The 15,409-nt window shown below is 51.6% G+C and overlaps 7 protein-coding genes across 7 annotated transcripts; 3 read left to right on the top strand and 4 right to left on the bottom strand.

Moving 5' to 3' along the window:
* Positions 1-683: 683 nt before the first annotated feature.
* BKA58DRAFT_402010 (uncharacterized protein) lies at positions 684-2,024 on the top strand (the record flags this gene model as incomplete). Its single annotated transcript, XM_046171699.1, has 5 exons — positions 684-894; positions 942-1,172; positions 1,228-1,307; positions 1,365-1,528; positions 1,577-2,024. The coding sequence occupies 5 exons, from the start codon at positions 684-686 to the stop codon at positions 2,022-2,024; spliced, it is 1,134 nt and encodes a 377-aa protein (XP_046025338.1).
* Positions 1,981-4,784, bottom strand: BKA58DRAFT_177585 (uncharacterized protein). Its single transcript, XM_046165317.1, has 7 exons — positions 4,212-4,784; positions 3,510-4,144; positions 3,321-3,450; positions 2,889-3,262; positions 2,491-2,841; positions 2,221-2,434; positions 1,981-2,173 (listed from the first exon to the last, which is right to left on the bottom strand). The coding sequence occupies exons 1-7, from the start codon at positions 4,648-4,650 to the stop codon at positions 2,088-2,090; spliced, it is 2,229 nt and encodes a 742-aa protein (XP_046025337.1). The 5' UTR covers positions 4,651-4,784; the 3' UTR covers positions 1,981-2,087.
* Positions 4,785-7,209: 2,425 nt separating this feature from the next.
* BKA58DRAFT_177550 (major facilitator superfamily domain-containing protein) lies at positions 7,210-9,082 on the bottom strand. The gene is made up of 4 exons (XM_046165315.1): positions 8,770-9,082; positions 8,455-8,708; positions 7,959-8,401; positions 7,210-7,903 (listed from the first exon to the last, which is right to left on the bottom strand). Exons 1-4 carry the CDS (start codon positions 8,987-8,989, stop codon positions 7,282-7,284), a joined length of 1,539 nt encoding a protein of 512 aa, XP_046025336.1. The 5' UTR covers positions 8,990-9,082; the 3' UTR covers positions 7,210-7,281.
* Positions 8,837-10,001, top strand: BKA58DRAFT_177554 (uncharacterized protein). Its single transcript, XM_046165316.1, has 2 exons — positions 8,837-9,542; positions 9,596-10,001. The coding sequence occupies exons 1-2, from the start codon at positions 9,038-9,040 to the stop codon at positions 9,862-9,864; spliced, it is 774 nt and encodes a 257-aa protein (XP_046025335.1). The 5' UTR covers positions 8,837-9,037; the 3' UTR covers positions 9,865-10,001.
* BKA58DRAFT_177526 (60S ribosomal protein L33-A) lies at positions 9,946-10,536 on the bottom strand. The gene is made up of 3 exons (XM_046165314.1): positions 10,435-10,536; positions 10,179-10,382; positions 9,946-10,125 (listed from the first exon to the last, which is right to left on the bottom strand). The coding sequence occupies exons 1-3, from the start codon at positions 10,457-10,459 to the stop codon at positions 10,028-10,030; spliced, it is 327 nt and encodes a 108-aa protein (XP_046025334.1). The 5' UTR covers positions 10,460-10,536; the 3' UTR covers positions 9,946-10,027.
* A 177-nt stretch (positions 10,537-10,713) lies between these two features.
* Positions 10,714-13,799, bottom strand: BKA58DRAFT_361324 (uncharacterized protein). The gene is made up of 3 exons (XM_046168778.1): positions 13,701-13,799; positions 13,101-13,651; positions 10,714-12,818 (listed from the first exon to the last, which is right to left on the bottom strand). Exons 2-3 carry the CDS (start codon positions 13,645-13,647, stop codon positions 11,200-11,202), a joined length of 2,166 nt encoding a protein of 721 aa, XP_046025333.1. The 5' UTR covers positions 13,648-13,651; positions 13,701-13,799; the 3' UTR covers positions 10,714-11,199.
* Positions 13,800-13,921: 122 nt separating this feature from the next.
* On the top strand, positions 13,922-15,346 carry BKA58DRAFT_421012 (vacuolar ATP synthase subunit D). The gene is made up of 4 exons (XM_046172761.1): positions 13,922-14,005; positions 14,059-14,147; positions 14,201-15,093; positions 15,147-15,346. Exons 1-4 carry the CDS (start codon positions 13,974-13,976, stop codon positions 15,228-15,230), a joined length of 1,098 nt encoding a protein of 365 aa, XP_046025332.1. The 5' UTR covers positions 13,922-13,973; the 3' UTR covers positions 15,231-15,346.
* Positions 15,347-15,409: the final 63 nt, after the last annotated feature.

The following is a 15,409-nucleotide window of genomic DNA, read 5'->3' as shown; positions in this document are numbered from 1 at the left end:
ACACTGAATTTCGTATGAGGTTACTTTGGTGAACGAAATAGTTAGTCCACATGGGCCGGCTGACAAGGTTTGCAAGTGTCCCATTTTACGTGCCGGGACTGGCGTATGCGCGATTAAAACCAATGTATCTGCGCCGTGTTCCAGGCTCTGAGAGCCCAGCCTCATGACCTTATCATGTATCGACCACGGACCGTTTCTACGAGGGCTGTAAGCGAATGGATTTTCTTCTCACAAGGCTAAGACTCAGCCTTGCGCCACCATCATATAGGCAGAAGATATACTTATCGTACCCAACGGTGGTGATCAATTCCAATCACACTTTATTTGGAGATGCAGATGATGTTACAGCGCATAGGGCATGCGCGTTAGTTGTGACGCGACACCGGTCATCCGCGGTGCTGTTGGTCTTGACTGGTGTTTTCCCCCAGGATGCGGAAGCCTGCTCTTGTGATACACCCAAATATCTGTCCGTTACCCCGCTTTCTTGTTAAGTGGCTTTAGAAAAGGTATCGAACATATATGACGCGTGATATATGCCATTAGCGTGTCTGAGGCGAGACGGGGAAAGGAGAGCGTGTTCGATAGTCGTCCCCTCAGTGTCGCTTAACCTCACCCTGAGAGGTCGAAGTCATTGAAGATACACATGCTTGCTTTGTTTCTGTTTATACCTGTCCAGACTCACGATGTCTCCCGCAAGGCTCATTTCGAATGGGCTTTCAACATGTCTCAACGGAGCAATGGGTCCATGTAAAGCTGAAGCTGCCTTCACAGGGAAGCAGATGCTTCTAACGTCATGGGAAGGACATGAGATGATAGATACCCCTGAGCAATTCGTCGTAGAATTGTCTATCCGCGAGGTTCGGGAGATTGAAGCCGCCGCCCGAGAGTTTGCAGGTACGCTACTAGCACGTAATGACCGACTCGAGTAACACATAACATAGCATCTGGAAGGCCTGTGGCCGAAGTCTCGCCCGCTGTATTCCCACTTCCGGAGGTGGGACCAAAGCTTTTCCGCTTGCAGAAGGAACTGTATGAAGGCAAAGGATTTTTCGTGTTGAGGGGTCTCGAGCCTTCCAGATATGAGGGCGAACGTAATATCCTGATATTCGCTGGGATTGCCAGTTACGTTGGAGATCGACGCGGGCTTCAATACAAGGGCGGACCGGCCTTGAGTACGTTTTGCTGTAGCATCGTACAGCCTCGGAGCTTAGCTGATGATGCATGCAGCTCATGTCATTGACTTATCTTCGAACCAGCCCATGGCTGTCGATCAGGTTGTACCACAAGCCAACAGGAATGTAGCATTGGTAAGAGATTTCGGGAACCCTTCCGTTTTGCGCCGTCTCGTACTGAACGAACGTTAGCCGTTCCACAGCGACAACTGCCATATCTTAGCACTCTACAGCCTGCACTCCGCGTGTAAAGGCGGGAGGTCGAAGCTGGCGTCTGTACGACCAGTATACGATATACTGGCAGCGAGGCATCCCAAAGTTTTGGAGCTCTTGAAGAAGGACTGGGAGTGGGATTCGTAAGTTTTTGCCGTACATGATTCGAGCTTCTACTGATCCGCAAAAAGCTGCGACACAGACTGCGAACCTTTTCGGCGACCGTTGCTCTTTGAGGCAGACGGAAATATCATCCTGAACTATGCTCGACGATATTTTCTAGGGTCCCCCGGCTACCCACGAAACCCAAGCGTAGCGGCTATATCAGATGAGCAGCTTCTGGCACTCAATGTGTTGGATCGAGTCGCGTCCGAGGTGGCGCTGACTTTTCGCTTTGAGACTGGCGACGTACAGTTTCTGAACAACCTCGGCATACTTCATGCGAGAGAATCGTTCGTCAATTCCGACTTGACCGGCTGTCGCAGGCATTTGTTGCGCATGTATTTGCACGATAGTGTCAACGGTTGGAGCGTACCACCTGAATTACGTGGAATGATGAAGGATCTATACGATCATGACCAGAAGGCTCAGAAGCTTCCATGGACGTTGTCTGCTCTACCATACGTTGCAAGTCCATAGAGAGAACCGCGTCAGACCATGATCTCGAAGAGCAAGGTCGATGTGAATGCACTCCACGCACAATCAAATCTGTTTTGGAATGAGAAGTAACGCGATCCAATGAAGAGGCGTACCCGCACCTCGCTTGATTGCGTCCAAAAGCTCAGTACCTATCTAGTCAGCATTCTCTCGATGTGTGATGGGCTGTCAACCTTACGATAGTCTCCAATCAGGCGTAGCAGTTCCTGTAGATATGCAGTGGAAGGTTCGTCAAGAGAGCCCAGTTGTAGGTTTTCGGGTGAAACCCAGCCAGGCTGAAACGGTATCGTGCCTTCGCACACAACCTCAAAATGCCACAACAAGTTCTTGGCAGATTGACACCACTTTTCCAGCATACCAGCCGTTTGGAAGTCGGGTATACCTGATGGATGCTGCAACAGATATAACGTCAGTCAGTGAATACAAGAGTAGAATAGTTTCAACCTACAGCCTTTCGGTGTCGTTCAAGCTGATGGATCTGGTGTTGGTATGAGAACTCAAGAGTCTGCAAGAGGATGAAAATGGCTAAGAAAGTTTCCAGCCACTGTCGACGCTTTTTCGAGAGGACTTTGCGTTTCAGCTCAGCAAGGGTTTTCTTCTTTTGTTTGTATAAGATGTCTCGCCAGATCTCGTCAAGTTGTGCATCCAGCATCGGCGGTATCGGAATGCGCCCATAGTAAGGCGAGCTCGGATCGTTCGATAACGGTATACCAAGCGTTTCAGTCCCGATGATACCGAAACTTTTGGAGATTAGTCTAGCAATAACTGCAATTCTCAATGTTCCGTCGATCAGTGAGCTCTACTTAATCGTCAACGAACTGCGCTAGATGTCATCGCAATGCATACCTCAGGTGCTTGCCTCATCGCTTCGTCAAATGTGTTTTGGTGGAGGGCATGTGAATTGATCTTGAGTACGCTGACGAAGTAGGCCAGGTTGTTGTTGACAAGAGCCTCCAGCGCTTTCTTGGCGCCTGCCTTGTTTGCTACAGCGAAAGGAGGAAACTCCACGATCTTCGTTCCTGAGGGCGAAGCATATTGTCGAGAGAGGATATCAACGTTGTTTCTTTGAAACCCACGGCATTGGATTTCTATGAAAGGGCCTCGCCCAATGCCTTGCGTCCCAGGAAACGCTCCTACAGGGAAGGATAGTCGAATTGTTTTGCTGGCTTTGTTGTTCCAACGTCGACCCATATCTACGCCAGCAGGGAATCGTATGGAGCCTATATCATATATCAGTACGTTACATCAGAATCCCTTACTGGAGAAGGGGAGTTTCACCATCGCGATATACCAGAGCATCTGTGAGCTGCACACGGACGCAAGGCAGATCCCAGATCTTCTTTGGAGAATCGTTTGACCGGTGCTTGAGGCAGGCATCACAGTCATCAGAATCCTGAGTGAATTCACACTTAGAGGTGTCAGCAAGTAATCCCAAAAAATGTGAGATAGAGCACTGGTCATAGATACCTCTTTTTTCTGCAGTTGGCACCATATACATGAAGACCTTGCGCGTGTTTCATTGACTTTTGTTTTCTTCTCCTCGTCATACTTACGCTTAATGGCAGGTATGAGTGTTTGGACAACATTATGGTCAACCCCCGTGATTGCTTTTGCAATTCCGGGCTCCACCTCCGCTGAGATACCCGGGGTTACATGCAAGGTACCGGGGCTGCCGTGTGTATACGTTGTTTCTTCAGAATCCACTAGGTAGTCAGAAGCCATGAACGGGTGATGATCGATTGGCATTTGGTTCACAGTGCTCGAGAAAATATCACTGCTTGTGGCCTGCCCGGAGGATAGGTGGCGAGAGGCAGGACTGCTATGGTCGGACGCAGCGGGTATATTGCGAATGGCAGCTTCCAGTTGACGGGGAGAAAGTACCGTGTTCATCCTCGGGTCCGCGATCATGTCCCAACTACGCGTGCCAGTCGATACGGAGTTGGGTAAAGACATCGAGCCAAGTAGATCCCAGCCTGGGGTCAAAAAACTGACATTCGAGAACGGTGAGCCTAATGATTGATCCGACATCTGTGCAGAGTTGATGTCGAAAGGTAGAGGAACCTGATGAGTGGCTGCGACACCTTGATACATTCTACTTGATTCTGTCGTCAAACATCTTCGTTAGCAAACACTCCATTGCGAATGCGCAACAGCTTTAAATACGCTTACCTGCAGACATAGCATTGCCACCATATGAAGTGCTGTCATACCACTCAGCCCCATGGCTCGGTAAGAAGTGGACCGGCTGAGAAGGATAAGCTTCGCTCGAGTTATACGTTGATTGCGGCCAGTAGTAGGACGCCTCGTTACCAGCGAATGACTCAAATGGTTGAGTTAAAGGTACGGTTGCAAGGACGTTCTGGCCTTGAATAAACGACTGTGCAGTGTGAGGGTGCGCATGTGCTACAGAAGACGGCCCCTGGCCGGGAAATGCTGTACTGTGTAGTGCATCGTCAGAGTCACGTGATTCGATATATGGTTCATCTCCCTGTACTACGCCTGAGGGGCATGGTGCATTTGCTTGGTTCGGTTCGCGAGGGTTTTGATAGCGAGAGCGACGAAGAAGTGCTGGGTCGGCAGTTTGCGGTGATCCATCAGGACCGTACATTGTCTTTGTAATTCGAGAGTTTCAGTGCATGAGAAATGAAGCAGTTCGACGGGAAATTCCCATTATACGTGACCAGAGCCGTTTGACTGTGTTACTGGCTCAGCGACACGTGGTAGTAAGCAAACGGATGCAGCGGCGAAGCTGAATTATCGCCGGTTGAGCTTGGCAAACTCCCAAACCGGCGAGTTTGAAGATGCGCTCGGGTTTTCTTCGGCAAATCACATGTTCGCGTGCATCCCTCCCTCTCTGCCGAACGGCTGGGTAACCCATTCGTGCGCAAATCCATTTTACATCTCAACGCGCCATCAATGCTCAGTCTTCTTTCTTTCTTTGAGGCGATACTCTTCGTACAATTCCCCCGCTTCGCGCGTTTCTTACTGAAACGCATGATGTACATGTGATCTTCCTTCGCCAAAGTCACCTTGGCTTACCTAGCCGACCCGTGGTGGCGCCTTCGACCGGTGATTCTGCGATTTCACCAACTCACCCAACGCCAACACCAGGGTGGTGACATCAATGAAAAATCCTCGGAAATGCCATTGGGAGATGTGCGCATTATGCGCAAATGAGTACCTAAGTGTGTGCAGGACGAGAAAGCCACATTGTAGTCTGAAACGGAAGGCTCTTAGGTACCCGACGCTGTCATCATTCCCGAACGATCACTCAGCTCGTTCATTTTTGATTGTAGTAGAACGTCCCTTCAGTGGACTTTAGCTTGATACAACAGTGAGAAGCGTCTACTCGCAGCGAGAACCCCTGATGACTGGCCGCAGCAGGGAATCTTCTTAGTTAGACAGCCACTCTTGAGACCGGCCATTTCTAGGATCACTTGTCCTCACGACCGTCTATTTTAGGATGAGCTATTCTCGAGACCGGCCATTTTCAAGACCTTCCATGCTCACGGCCAGCGGCTATGTCAGGACAAGCTGTGCTTGAGACCGGCCATTCTCAATACTAACCAGCTGGCCATGCTCACGACCGGCCGTTCTCACCACAGGCCAACTGGGGCCGGCCCGTTGAAGACCAAGTTAACTCAGGGCCGGCCACGGTCAAAACTCGCCATACTCAAGGCCCGCCATGGCCAGGACTAGTCACATTCAAAACCGGCCATTCTTAAGACCAGCCATTCTCGATACTATGCTCAGACCCGGCCGTTCTGACCACAGGCCAGCTGGGGCAGACCTGAAATCAAGAGATTTAGACCAGCTATGGTCAAGACCGGTCATTCTCAGGACAGGCCATAGCGCGTTGATGCGATGAGCCCACAAGACGACGAGAAGATGCGGAGCGCTGGATTATAGATTTATATCCAGCGGGTTACCTTGAAGCTTACCCGATATCCCTACGGTGCAACTCGACATTGAGAAACCTTCGACATTTATTCTGTGACAACACAATCAGGCATACCGCGATTTGATTGGATCTCTCGATATAATGTGCGTACCTGCCCAGTGCCCTCAACGTTCTGCCCAAGAGTATATGCACTAACTGATTGGCCATGTAGCACATCATACCAAGATGTCGTTCGGGCTTACCATCAACATTCCATCAATCTCCGTACTCGTGGAGTATGGAGACAAACTGCCTCATGCATTCTTCTTGTCCATGGGTCACTCGCAAGTTCCTTCCGGATCCATTACCCCATCACTCGTCGTCCGCGTCATCTTGAAGTGGCCTGGCTTGCTCATTGTCGAGACATCCACGCATGTCAAACCGAAGAAAAAGCCTTCTACCTCTGGTACGTACAATCTACGGCTTAATGTAACTTGCTAACCTTATACGACAGACGAAGAAGAAGAGCGTAAGCGACGCGAGGATCTGCGCAAGCGGCAAGCCCGAGAGAAAGAAGCAGCAGATGCCAGGAAGCGTGAAGAAGAAAGGCAGCGTCGTTGCCAGAACAACGAGGGTGTGCGTTGGAACGATCCGTACGGAGTTCCTACTGAGCCATTCCCAATGGGCAAAGGACAGCCCAGCGTTCCCATCCCATGGGACTTCCAGCTTCCACTGTACATATTCATGGCGCATTAGACCGTCTTTCACATGTAATGCCGGCAAAGTTGTTGCGCAAAATCTCAACTCAGTACCTTAGTATACAATAAGATCGCTTTCCTGCAAACCTTTGCTTGTAATCCTAGCTTCGCCTTTCCGCTACGGTTTTGCGACTTATCTTTGGCAGCATGGAGCGAGAAAGAATTATGCTTTTATAAGGCTGTACTCGATGCAGACTTTCGCGATACTATTAGTGATCCTTGACCCTCCTTAGCCGAACTAGTACGTGCCTTGTAGCAGCGCGGACTTGTTGAGATATGATGTTTGTAGACTATCGCTTCTGTAATAACACGACACAAGTTGGGTATACAAATACTCTGACACCTTGAGAATGGTCGACAAGACTTGTCGTCGTAGTATATGGAAGCAAATGACTCAACTATAACCATTTGACGCCTCTATCTATGTTTCTGCCCATCAATCCAGAAGGACGTTGTAGCCACAGTGCTCTCTTTGAACGCTGATGCTACGCAATTCTCAGCACTTTTCACGACGCTCTTCCTGCACAAAACCAATGTTGCCTGTCGTAATCGTGATATTTCAAGTATATTGATGCGTCGAGCTATCCTCTAGTAGAGTGAACTACAAGGTATATCTGTAGAAGGGACTCTTATCACCCATGAGCAACAACTCCTGCTCAGAGTATCTCGCACGAATAGCCTCTTCTCCATGCTCAGCAATCAGCGCATCCCTCTTGCGGTTCTCCTTCGCGTACGCCCACCTCAACACCAAAGTCATGAGAATGGCAGTGCAGCACATGGCCAAACTAGCTGAGAATCCAGTAGTGTACTTTGGTGCTTCGCGCGCCAGGTACACGTTACTGCCCATGATTCCACCCATGTTTCCAACGGAGATAAGCAGAGCCATTCCGACGGCACGTTTTGACGATGGTGCGAGAGAGTTGCCGATCCAGGAGACGAGGCACGTGAACGGGCAGTATAGACCGCCTGCGACGGGGAAGAGGAAACCGTAGGTGATGCCAGGGTATTTAGGCTTCGGAATGGCGAGCTGAGCGATGAAGCCGCATACAGCGATCGAGTAGCCTGCAATGATGTACGGAGAGCGCTTGCGGGTCAAGTCGGAGGCCCATGCGAAGATGAGAGTAAGAATAGCGGCGAATACGTAGATCGGGATCGTGAGAAGCTGAGCGTTGGCACTAGTGTAACCGAGTCCTTGAATGACAGAGGGCACAGTTGCGGTGAACCTGTACGAGACTGTTAGAGATGATTTGGCAGAAAACATTGTTGTCTCCAGCTTACCCATAAACACCGACAGTATTTCCCCAGAAAACAACCGTAGCAGCCCAAATCTTCCAGTCGGAAAGACCAGCGAGAATCTGCTCTTTGCCGATCTTGTCGCTGTTGGTGGCTTGTCCCTGGCCAGACCCGGAATCGTTGGCCAACCGGGAAACAAGCAAGTCGCGCTCTGGTTGGGTCAGAAACTTCGCAGTCTCTGGGCTATCGGGGAGAATCTTCCAGATGATGAGAGCGAGCGCTACTGGAATCAAACCCTCTATCAGGAAGATCCATTGCCAACCCGCAAGCCCAGAGCGTCCATCAAGTTGTTCGATACCGTAGGCGAGCAGACCGCTGAAAGCACCGGCGAGGGAGGCGGCTACGTAGAAAACAGCCATGCGGCGTTGGAGTTCGAAACGACGGTACCAGAGAGTAAGCAAGAATGTTGCTGCGGGGAAGAAACCAGACTGCGCATATAAGTAAGTGTTTTTCAGTCTGGATCTAGATGTTGTAGACCTACTTCTGTTACACCCAAAAAGAACCTTCCGGCGAGCAGACCACCGTAGCTGGACGTGAGACCCATCAAGGTCATGACAAGACCCCAGCAGAACATCAGAATCGCCATCCAATGACTCGGGCGCATCATCTTGAGCACGATGTTGCTGGGCACTTCAAGGATCGTATACGGGACGAAAAATAGGGTAACGGCAGTGTTGTACTGAATACCGTTCATCTTGAGGTCGTCTGTCATACCAGCAATCTTTGCGTTACCGACTACGGCACGTTAACAATTCATTCTAACTATTCTCAAAGAAGTATGGGTATTTGTACGTACTGTTACTCCGATCGATAAACGCAACAAGATAGAGGAGCGAAAGCATAGGAACAAGTCTCATGTCCACCTTCCTCAACACGCGCGCCGCCTCTTTCTCCTCAAGTTCAACATTCTGCGCTTCGAGCTCTCCAGTTCCGGATGAAGTCGAGATCTTCTCCGCGACATTCTCGGCCCGTTGGTGCTCGGTGGAGAGCTTGCCGTGATCGAATTCCGTCGCCATGGTGTGAACGTCGTACCGCGTCGTCTCTCAAAGCAAAGGCGATGCGAGATGGCAAGAAGGGCTGGCAGGACAATGCACGACTTCAACTCCATGGGCAACCCCTACCCTTTAAAGCATCTCGGTAGAATGCAAAGCCCGACATCATTCATCTCAACGGCATACCTTCTTCGGCAGCATTACCCACTTATCATGCATGCCTTGCCGTCCCCTCAGCGCAATCCACGCTCCTGTGTGGAGGCGGGTAGAAAGCATCTTGGCTTCTGGGGTAGCAAGCGGCGCTTTTGCGGGGTAGTCTGGAGGGATCATCATGCGCGGCGTCGGCACGTGCTGCACGATCTGCATGTCGCTGTGACGTATGGTTCGACCATCTGTCAACCGGCACAGCGTTTACTGGAGATGTGCAGGGGCGCATTTGCCGATCTCAGAAGCCGCGGTGTCGGTGTGGACTCCAGGGCTTTGTTGAAGGGCCGGTGGTGGTTTTCGATGCGAGGTGCGTGCTGGGCGGTTGTCGGATGGGTGCTGTCGGCGATAGACCGAGGAAAAAGAAAGTCCGGTCGGTGGCAGCACCGCTTGCATTGAGCTTCTTGAGCTTACCGATGATGACAGCATTAGTCTACCACGAAGGAGCTCGTCTTTGCAAGACTCCCCCAGGTACTATATACATGGTGTTTCGCGATACAGGCCCACAACTCGGTGTCAGCCTTGAGAATGCTGTCTTCGTTAGATGGGCCGTGGATGAATATAGGAAGGCTGGCCGAGGACATGTTTCCAGCAAACCTTCACACGCACAGACACCGGCCCCCAGAATCGCACTCCAATTGTCATCATTCTTGCTCTTCAAAAGAGGACTCCAAAACATCCACCAACATCTTTGACAATCCATTGTCACACGAAGCTTCGCGCCTGTTGTTGAACTTCAAAACGTTGTATCTATTGTGATAGACGTGGTATATAATCTGCAGACAAAGTCCCATAAAGGCTTTTAGCCGTTCCCGAAATCGCCAAAACGCCATCCCAATGCTACCGAACTTCCCTCTCTCAGACTGAGCTGGGGTACATCATAACGCGAAGACTCGCACCAAATGACTTTGGTGGGAGATTGTTCTTGAAAGATGCGCGAACAACACCAGAGTTGCCTGTTCTCTGAATCAGCATATCTTCTTTCTCAAGTCTGACAAGCTGTACGAACCATGTGTCCTGCGGATCTTGCCCCAGATCACACGAGGACCTTCCTCTTTGCTGCTCGCAACGCGATAGACGTATGCGACGCGCTTGCCGAGATACCACTGCGCGTCTTGGGTGCTGTCGACGCCTTCAAGCGCGAGGAGGCTCACGTTGGGGTTTGTGTTGCGTTTGCCGCGCTGGTAGCTGACATGGCGGGCTTTGACGTATACTGCACAAACTATTATTACGTGCACAGCGTTGAGAATTCCGCTATTACTTACGCCGGTGGCTCTTTTCTGAAGACATCGCGATTATTCCAATTATTTGATTATGGTCAGAATTATGGTTTTGGTCGATTGGTGTGCGCTCGGTAGAACTGCTTACCTAACATATATGGGTCTTCGAAGTTCAGACGGCTTATGGTAATAGTGTAGGCATCACCACTGCAATCGACGGCTGTCGGTAACTTGCCTGATTTGGACTATCATCACAGAAAGCACACAACATCCAAACTCTTTTGATAACTAAGTTCAGACTGCTGCAACCACGAAGGTAACAAGGTCTCCAGCGTTGGTCTTAGGTTAATGTTCGAAGGCTCTGGCTTTTGAAACTCCTTCCTGTGTCTCTTATTTATCAGCTCACATTATCAGATGTGACTGCCCTCATCGGTTTACTGGTGAGGATACTCAAGATTTTAAAGTCTCTTGATCGATATTAAAGCTATTCAAACAAGCAAGTATGTGAAAAAGAAACCAACGCAGTTACTAGGCTAAAACGTGCGCCTAGTGTTCGACCATTCAACGGCCGAGGGGTATACAGCTTTCGTCAATCATCCGTCTTTATGCCCCTGGAGAACGCCAACAAGAAATGCATCTTCAACCCACGAGAGGTTCTGTACTTGAAGAAACCAACGCATAGCTATGCAAACACGGAAAAGAACAATATAATGGAGAAAAGAGCCCATAGGCAATGAATCTGATTCCGGTCGATCAATTTGGATTCGTATGAAGATGAGAAACGCCGGAACAATGCAGAGTGAACAATTTTTACGAAGAGGTAGGGCTCGGCTCCTCCTCATCTGACTCGTAGGTGAGGGTGGGCGTTTGCCATTCAACACTAAACTTCTGCTGATACTCTTGGCTGTTGACGATGTCGTCGAATTCAGCCTGGCATTCGTCGTCAAGTTCAATAATCTCGGCTCCTGGCATATCGTCGAACATGGACGTTGCAGAAGTTGCCATCTGTGCGGGAGTGGCGGCAAACAGTGAAACGTTACCAGCTTCCGATAGAATGCTTGGTGATGGGTAGGTTGCCTCGCGAAGACGTGAAGGCTTAGCAGGTGTGTGCTTCATGAGTCTCTGGCGCTGGCGCTCAATCTCATCTCCCGGCTGCTGGCGGGTAGGGGTCGGGGGCGCTTCGGGCACATCAGGCGCTTCATCCGTAGATCCGCCTGGCAGGGGCACATGCGCAGGAACAGGTGCTGGTGGCGGTGGTTGCGTCCAGATGGGAGTAGCTTCAGCGTCAGCGGTCTCGCTGCCCATTGTCGAGTCCTCTTCATCAGAATCATCATCGGGGACGCTGAAGGAGCCCATGCCCGGGTTGTGGGTGTGTGTAGTCTCCTTGGTCGCGCTTTTCAGGACCTCACGATCGTTCTCACGGATCTGTGCCGCAGTGTCGTGTCCTTGTAGTTCGCTAAAGATGTTACCGCCAGTGTTGTGTGAGATGGAGTTGCTGAACATGGGTGACGGGTCGATTGAGCGACGAGGGTGGAAGTCACGGAGTGAAGAGGATTGGCCATGGCTGTTGTAGAGCTTCGGGGAAGTGCGCGCGTTGTTGCTAGCAGCGAACTGCTCGTCAATGGTGGGGACTTCGTCGTCGCCCATGGTGAATTCGTGAGTCTTCTTGTGCTTCTTAGCAGTGTGCTCTTCTTCTTCGGCCACGATATCAAGGTAGACAGCCCAGACTGGTACGACATCCTCATCGTCCAGATCACCGAGTGGGTCACCGAAGCCCGTCTCCCAAGGCTTAGCTGAAGGGAAATTCGATAGCTCCTTGCATAGAACATCTTTCTGGAGGCGCGCGCGCTTTTCGATGAAGGCAGGGTCGTTCTTCAATTCAGGAATGACCTGCTTGGCCCAGTCCTCTGCCTTGTGCCTGTCCTTACGGTCGACGCCCTTGAGCAGAAGTTTCAATAGTGTGTTCATGGGCGCACGCCTCTTGTTTGGCGTCTTGACGCGCTCGCCAACAGGTGTAGGAGGAAGAGAGAGGGTCTCGGTGATCGTGTTCTGGGGTGGTAGAGGCTTCGTAACGGTGGGCGACGCGACTTCGGGGGTTGGTGGGGGCTTGGGTGTCGAGGAGAAAAGTCGGGATTTGATAGCAGAGAATGACCTGCTGAAGATGTTGGATGGTGTTGCGACGGGGCGGTTGGGCGTTGCTGTGACATCCTCGAAGGTTCTCTTAGCAGACGGCTGTTGTGGTGAAGGTTCCATGGCGACGTCATTGTCTGAGAACGTTTCACTGTCATGGCTTGAGGGCTCAATGCGCCTGGTCTCTTTGGCAGAGCTCTCGATCTTGTGGAGGAGCGCAAGGGCTTCCTCATTGCCATTCACGAACACACCGTGTGCCGGAGATGACTCGCTGATTGCTACTAGTTCACTGTCGAATTCTGCGTAATTAATGTTAGCCGGAGTACCGTAGCTAATGTGTGAAATGTTCTCTAGTCGCGTAATTCCCATGCGCAGACGCAGGTTCTCGTTCTCATAGAGGAACATCTGCTGATCTCTCTGCCACATCGTCTCTACGAGATTCTGGATGCGAGCCTCTTGGTTCGACACACGCTCGCGGAGATGATCAATCTCCCTCTCCTGCGCTTCGTACTTCTCCTTGAGGAGCTCATTGTCGATGTCTTCCTCTGAAGGGGTGTAATTGTGGAGAAGATGGTGCTTACTTTTTGTAAAGAAGGGGCCCATGCCATCTTCATTCTCGGCTTCTGCCTCGTCTTCGGCGCTCTCGACAGCCTTGGCCGCCGCCAGCTTTGCGGCCACGGCCTTTCGTTTCTCACTGGTGACTTTCTGGCGGGCTGTGCCGCGTCCTTGCTTGACGGGCTTCGTCTGTTCCAGACTGCGCTGTGGTGAAGCCTCTACACCCGCTTCTTTTAGCGCCTGACGGCCGGCTCGGGTGAGCTTCTTAGCGACAACAGGCGCTTGCGTCGCGGTTTTGGTTGTTGATGATGTAGTGGTTGTTGTGGTGACGGCGGAGGCGGCGTTTGCGCGTGACGTAGCGCGACCCTTGGTAACTGTCTGCTGCGACTCTGTCACGGTCTGCGACTCGACTCTGGCGGAGGCAGCCTTGGGCTTGCGGCCGGGCTTCTTCTTGGGGATAGGCTCTGGCGCAGGCGATGCCGACTGTGAGCTTTGTCTGGACGCGGGCTGCGAGGACTCGGTGGCCGCTGTCGCTGCAGTGCGACGCGTTGAGCGCCGTGTAGTAGCTGACATGGTGCTGCGAGCGAGGTCAGTAAGAGCGATGCGCAACAGCAGTGGGGACGTACGAGGCAGTTGCGATGCAATTGCCAGTAAGCAGTGGATGATCTGATGACCGATGCAACTGCGTGGGTGTGTTGGGATGGCTGCGTTGTTGGGGTGCGTTGGCAAGGGAAGTTGCGATGGAGTTAAGAAAGTTGTACATGCACCTCCGGCCATTGGGGCTAGCGCGTAAACACCCCAGCACCATCGAGGCAGGCGCGACACGGGCCACGCCTTGGCATGACGACCAAGCTGGAGCTCTTTGCCTGCGACGGATAACAGCAGCCAGCATCAGCATCATGGAGGGCCTCTACTACAACGTCAAATACGGGTACGATATACGCGTTTGCCATCGCGTCATCACTATCTGACACATGTCCACAGTTACATCGAGGGCATCGTGCGCGGTTACCGCAATGCACTGCTCACCAGCCAGAACTACAGCAACTTGACCCAGTGCGAAACCATCGACGGTACATCGCATCCCGTCGCTACTGTCTCCGGAGCCGCTCTAACAATGCTATAGATGTCAAGCTGCAGCTCTCGCCCGCGTACGGTGACTTCCTCAACAACTTGCCCCCGAACCCGTCGACGTCTGCCCTCGCCGCGAAGACCACCGACAAGCTCGTGGCCGAGTTCCGCTATCTCCAGGCCAACGCCACCGGCTCGCTTTCCAAGTTCATGGAATACCTCACGTACGGATACATGATCGATAATGTCGCGCTGCTGATTACGGGTACGCTGCACGAGAGAGATACGCGCGAGTTGCTGGAAAGGTGTCACCCACTCGGTTGGTTCGAGACCATGCCGGTGCTGTGCGTGGCGACCAATATCGAGGAACTGTACAACTCCGTCCTGATTGAGACACCGCTCGCGCCCTACTTCAAGGGCTCGCTCAGCCACCAGGATCTCGACGAACTCAACATCGAGATTATCCGCAACACCCTGTACAAGAACTACCTCGAGGACTTCCATCAGTGGATCAACTCTTGCCCAGACATTGCCGGAACACCGACTGCAGATGTCATGTCGGAAGTCTTGGAGTTTGAGGCCGACCGAAGGAGCATCAACATCTCCCTCAATTCGTTCGGTACCGAGCTGTCTAAGGCAGACAGGAAGAAGCTTTACCCAGGCTTCGGTAAGCTGTACCCAGAGGGAACCACAATGCTCTCGAGAGCGGACGATGTAGAGGGTGTGCGAATCGCTGTTGAGAGTGTTGCCGACTACAAAATGTTCTTCGACCAGACCGGCCTCAGTGGAGGTGGCGGTGGCGTGGGCAACATGGCCGGCGGTGTCGGTGGTGAGACAAGGAGTCTCGAGGATCTTTTTTACCAGAAGGAAATGGAGATCTCGAAGCTTGCATTCACTCACCAGTTCACTCACGCCATTGTGTACGCATGGGTGAAGCTGCGCGAGCAGGTATGTTATGGAATACATCATGAAGAATATACAGTGACTGACATGACACGCAGGAAATCCGGAACATCACATGGATAGCTGAGTGCATCGCGCAGAACCAAAAGGAGCGCATTGGTAACTACATCAGCGTCTTCTGAGCGCGCGCATCATTGTAGTAATAGCATGTTTGGGTCCAACTATGGAATGGCTTGGGTGGCGTTAGGGTGCGATTCGTATATCCAACTTTGTTAGATTGTACATCTCTGCATGTGTGTTCTCCGTCTCCGTCTTCATCCCCTGCCTGGTGTCAATATGTCTGGCTATGCTTTCGACGTCT

This window comes from Alternaria rosae (assembly GCF_020736505.1).
Source record: "Alternaria rosae strain MPI-PUGE-AT-0040 chromosome Unknown BKA58scaffold_5, whole genome shotgun sequence".
Classification (NCBI taxonomy): Eukaryota; Fungi; Ascomycota; class Dothideomycetes; order Pleosporales; family Pleosporaceae; genus Alternaria; species Alternaria rosae.
Note: the sequence above shows the minus strand (reverse complement) of the source record. Positions and strands in the feature narration are given on the sequence as shown.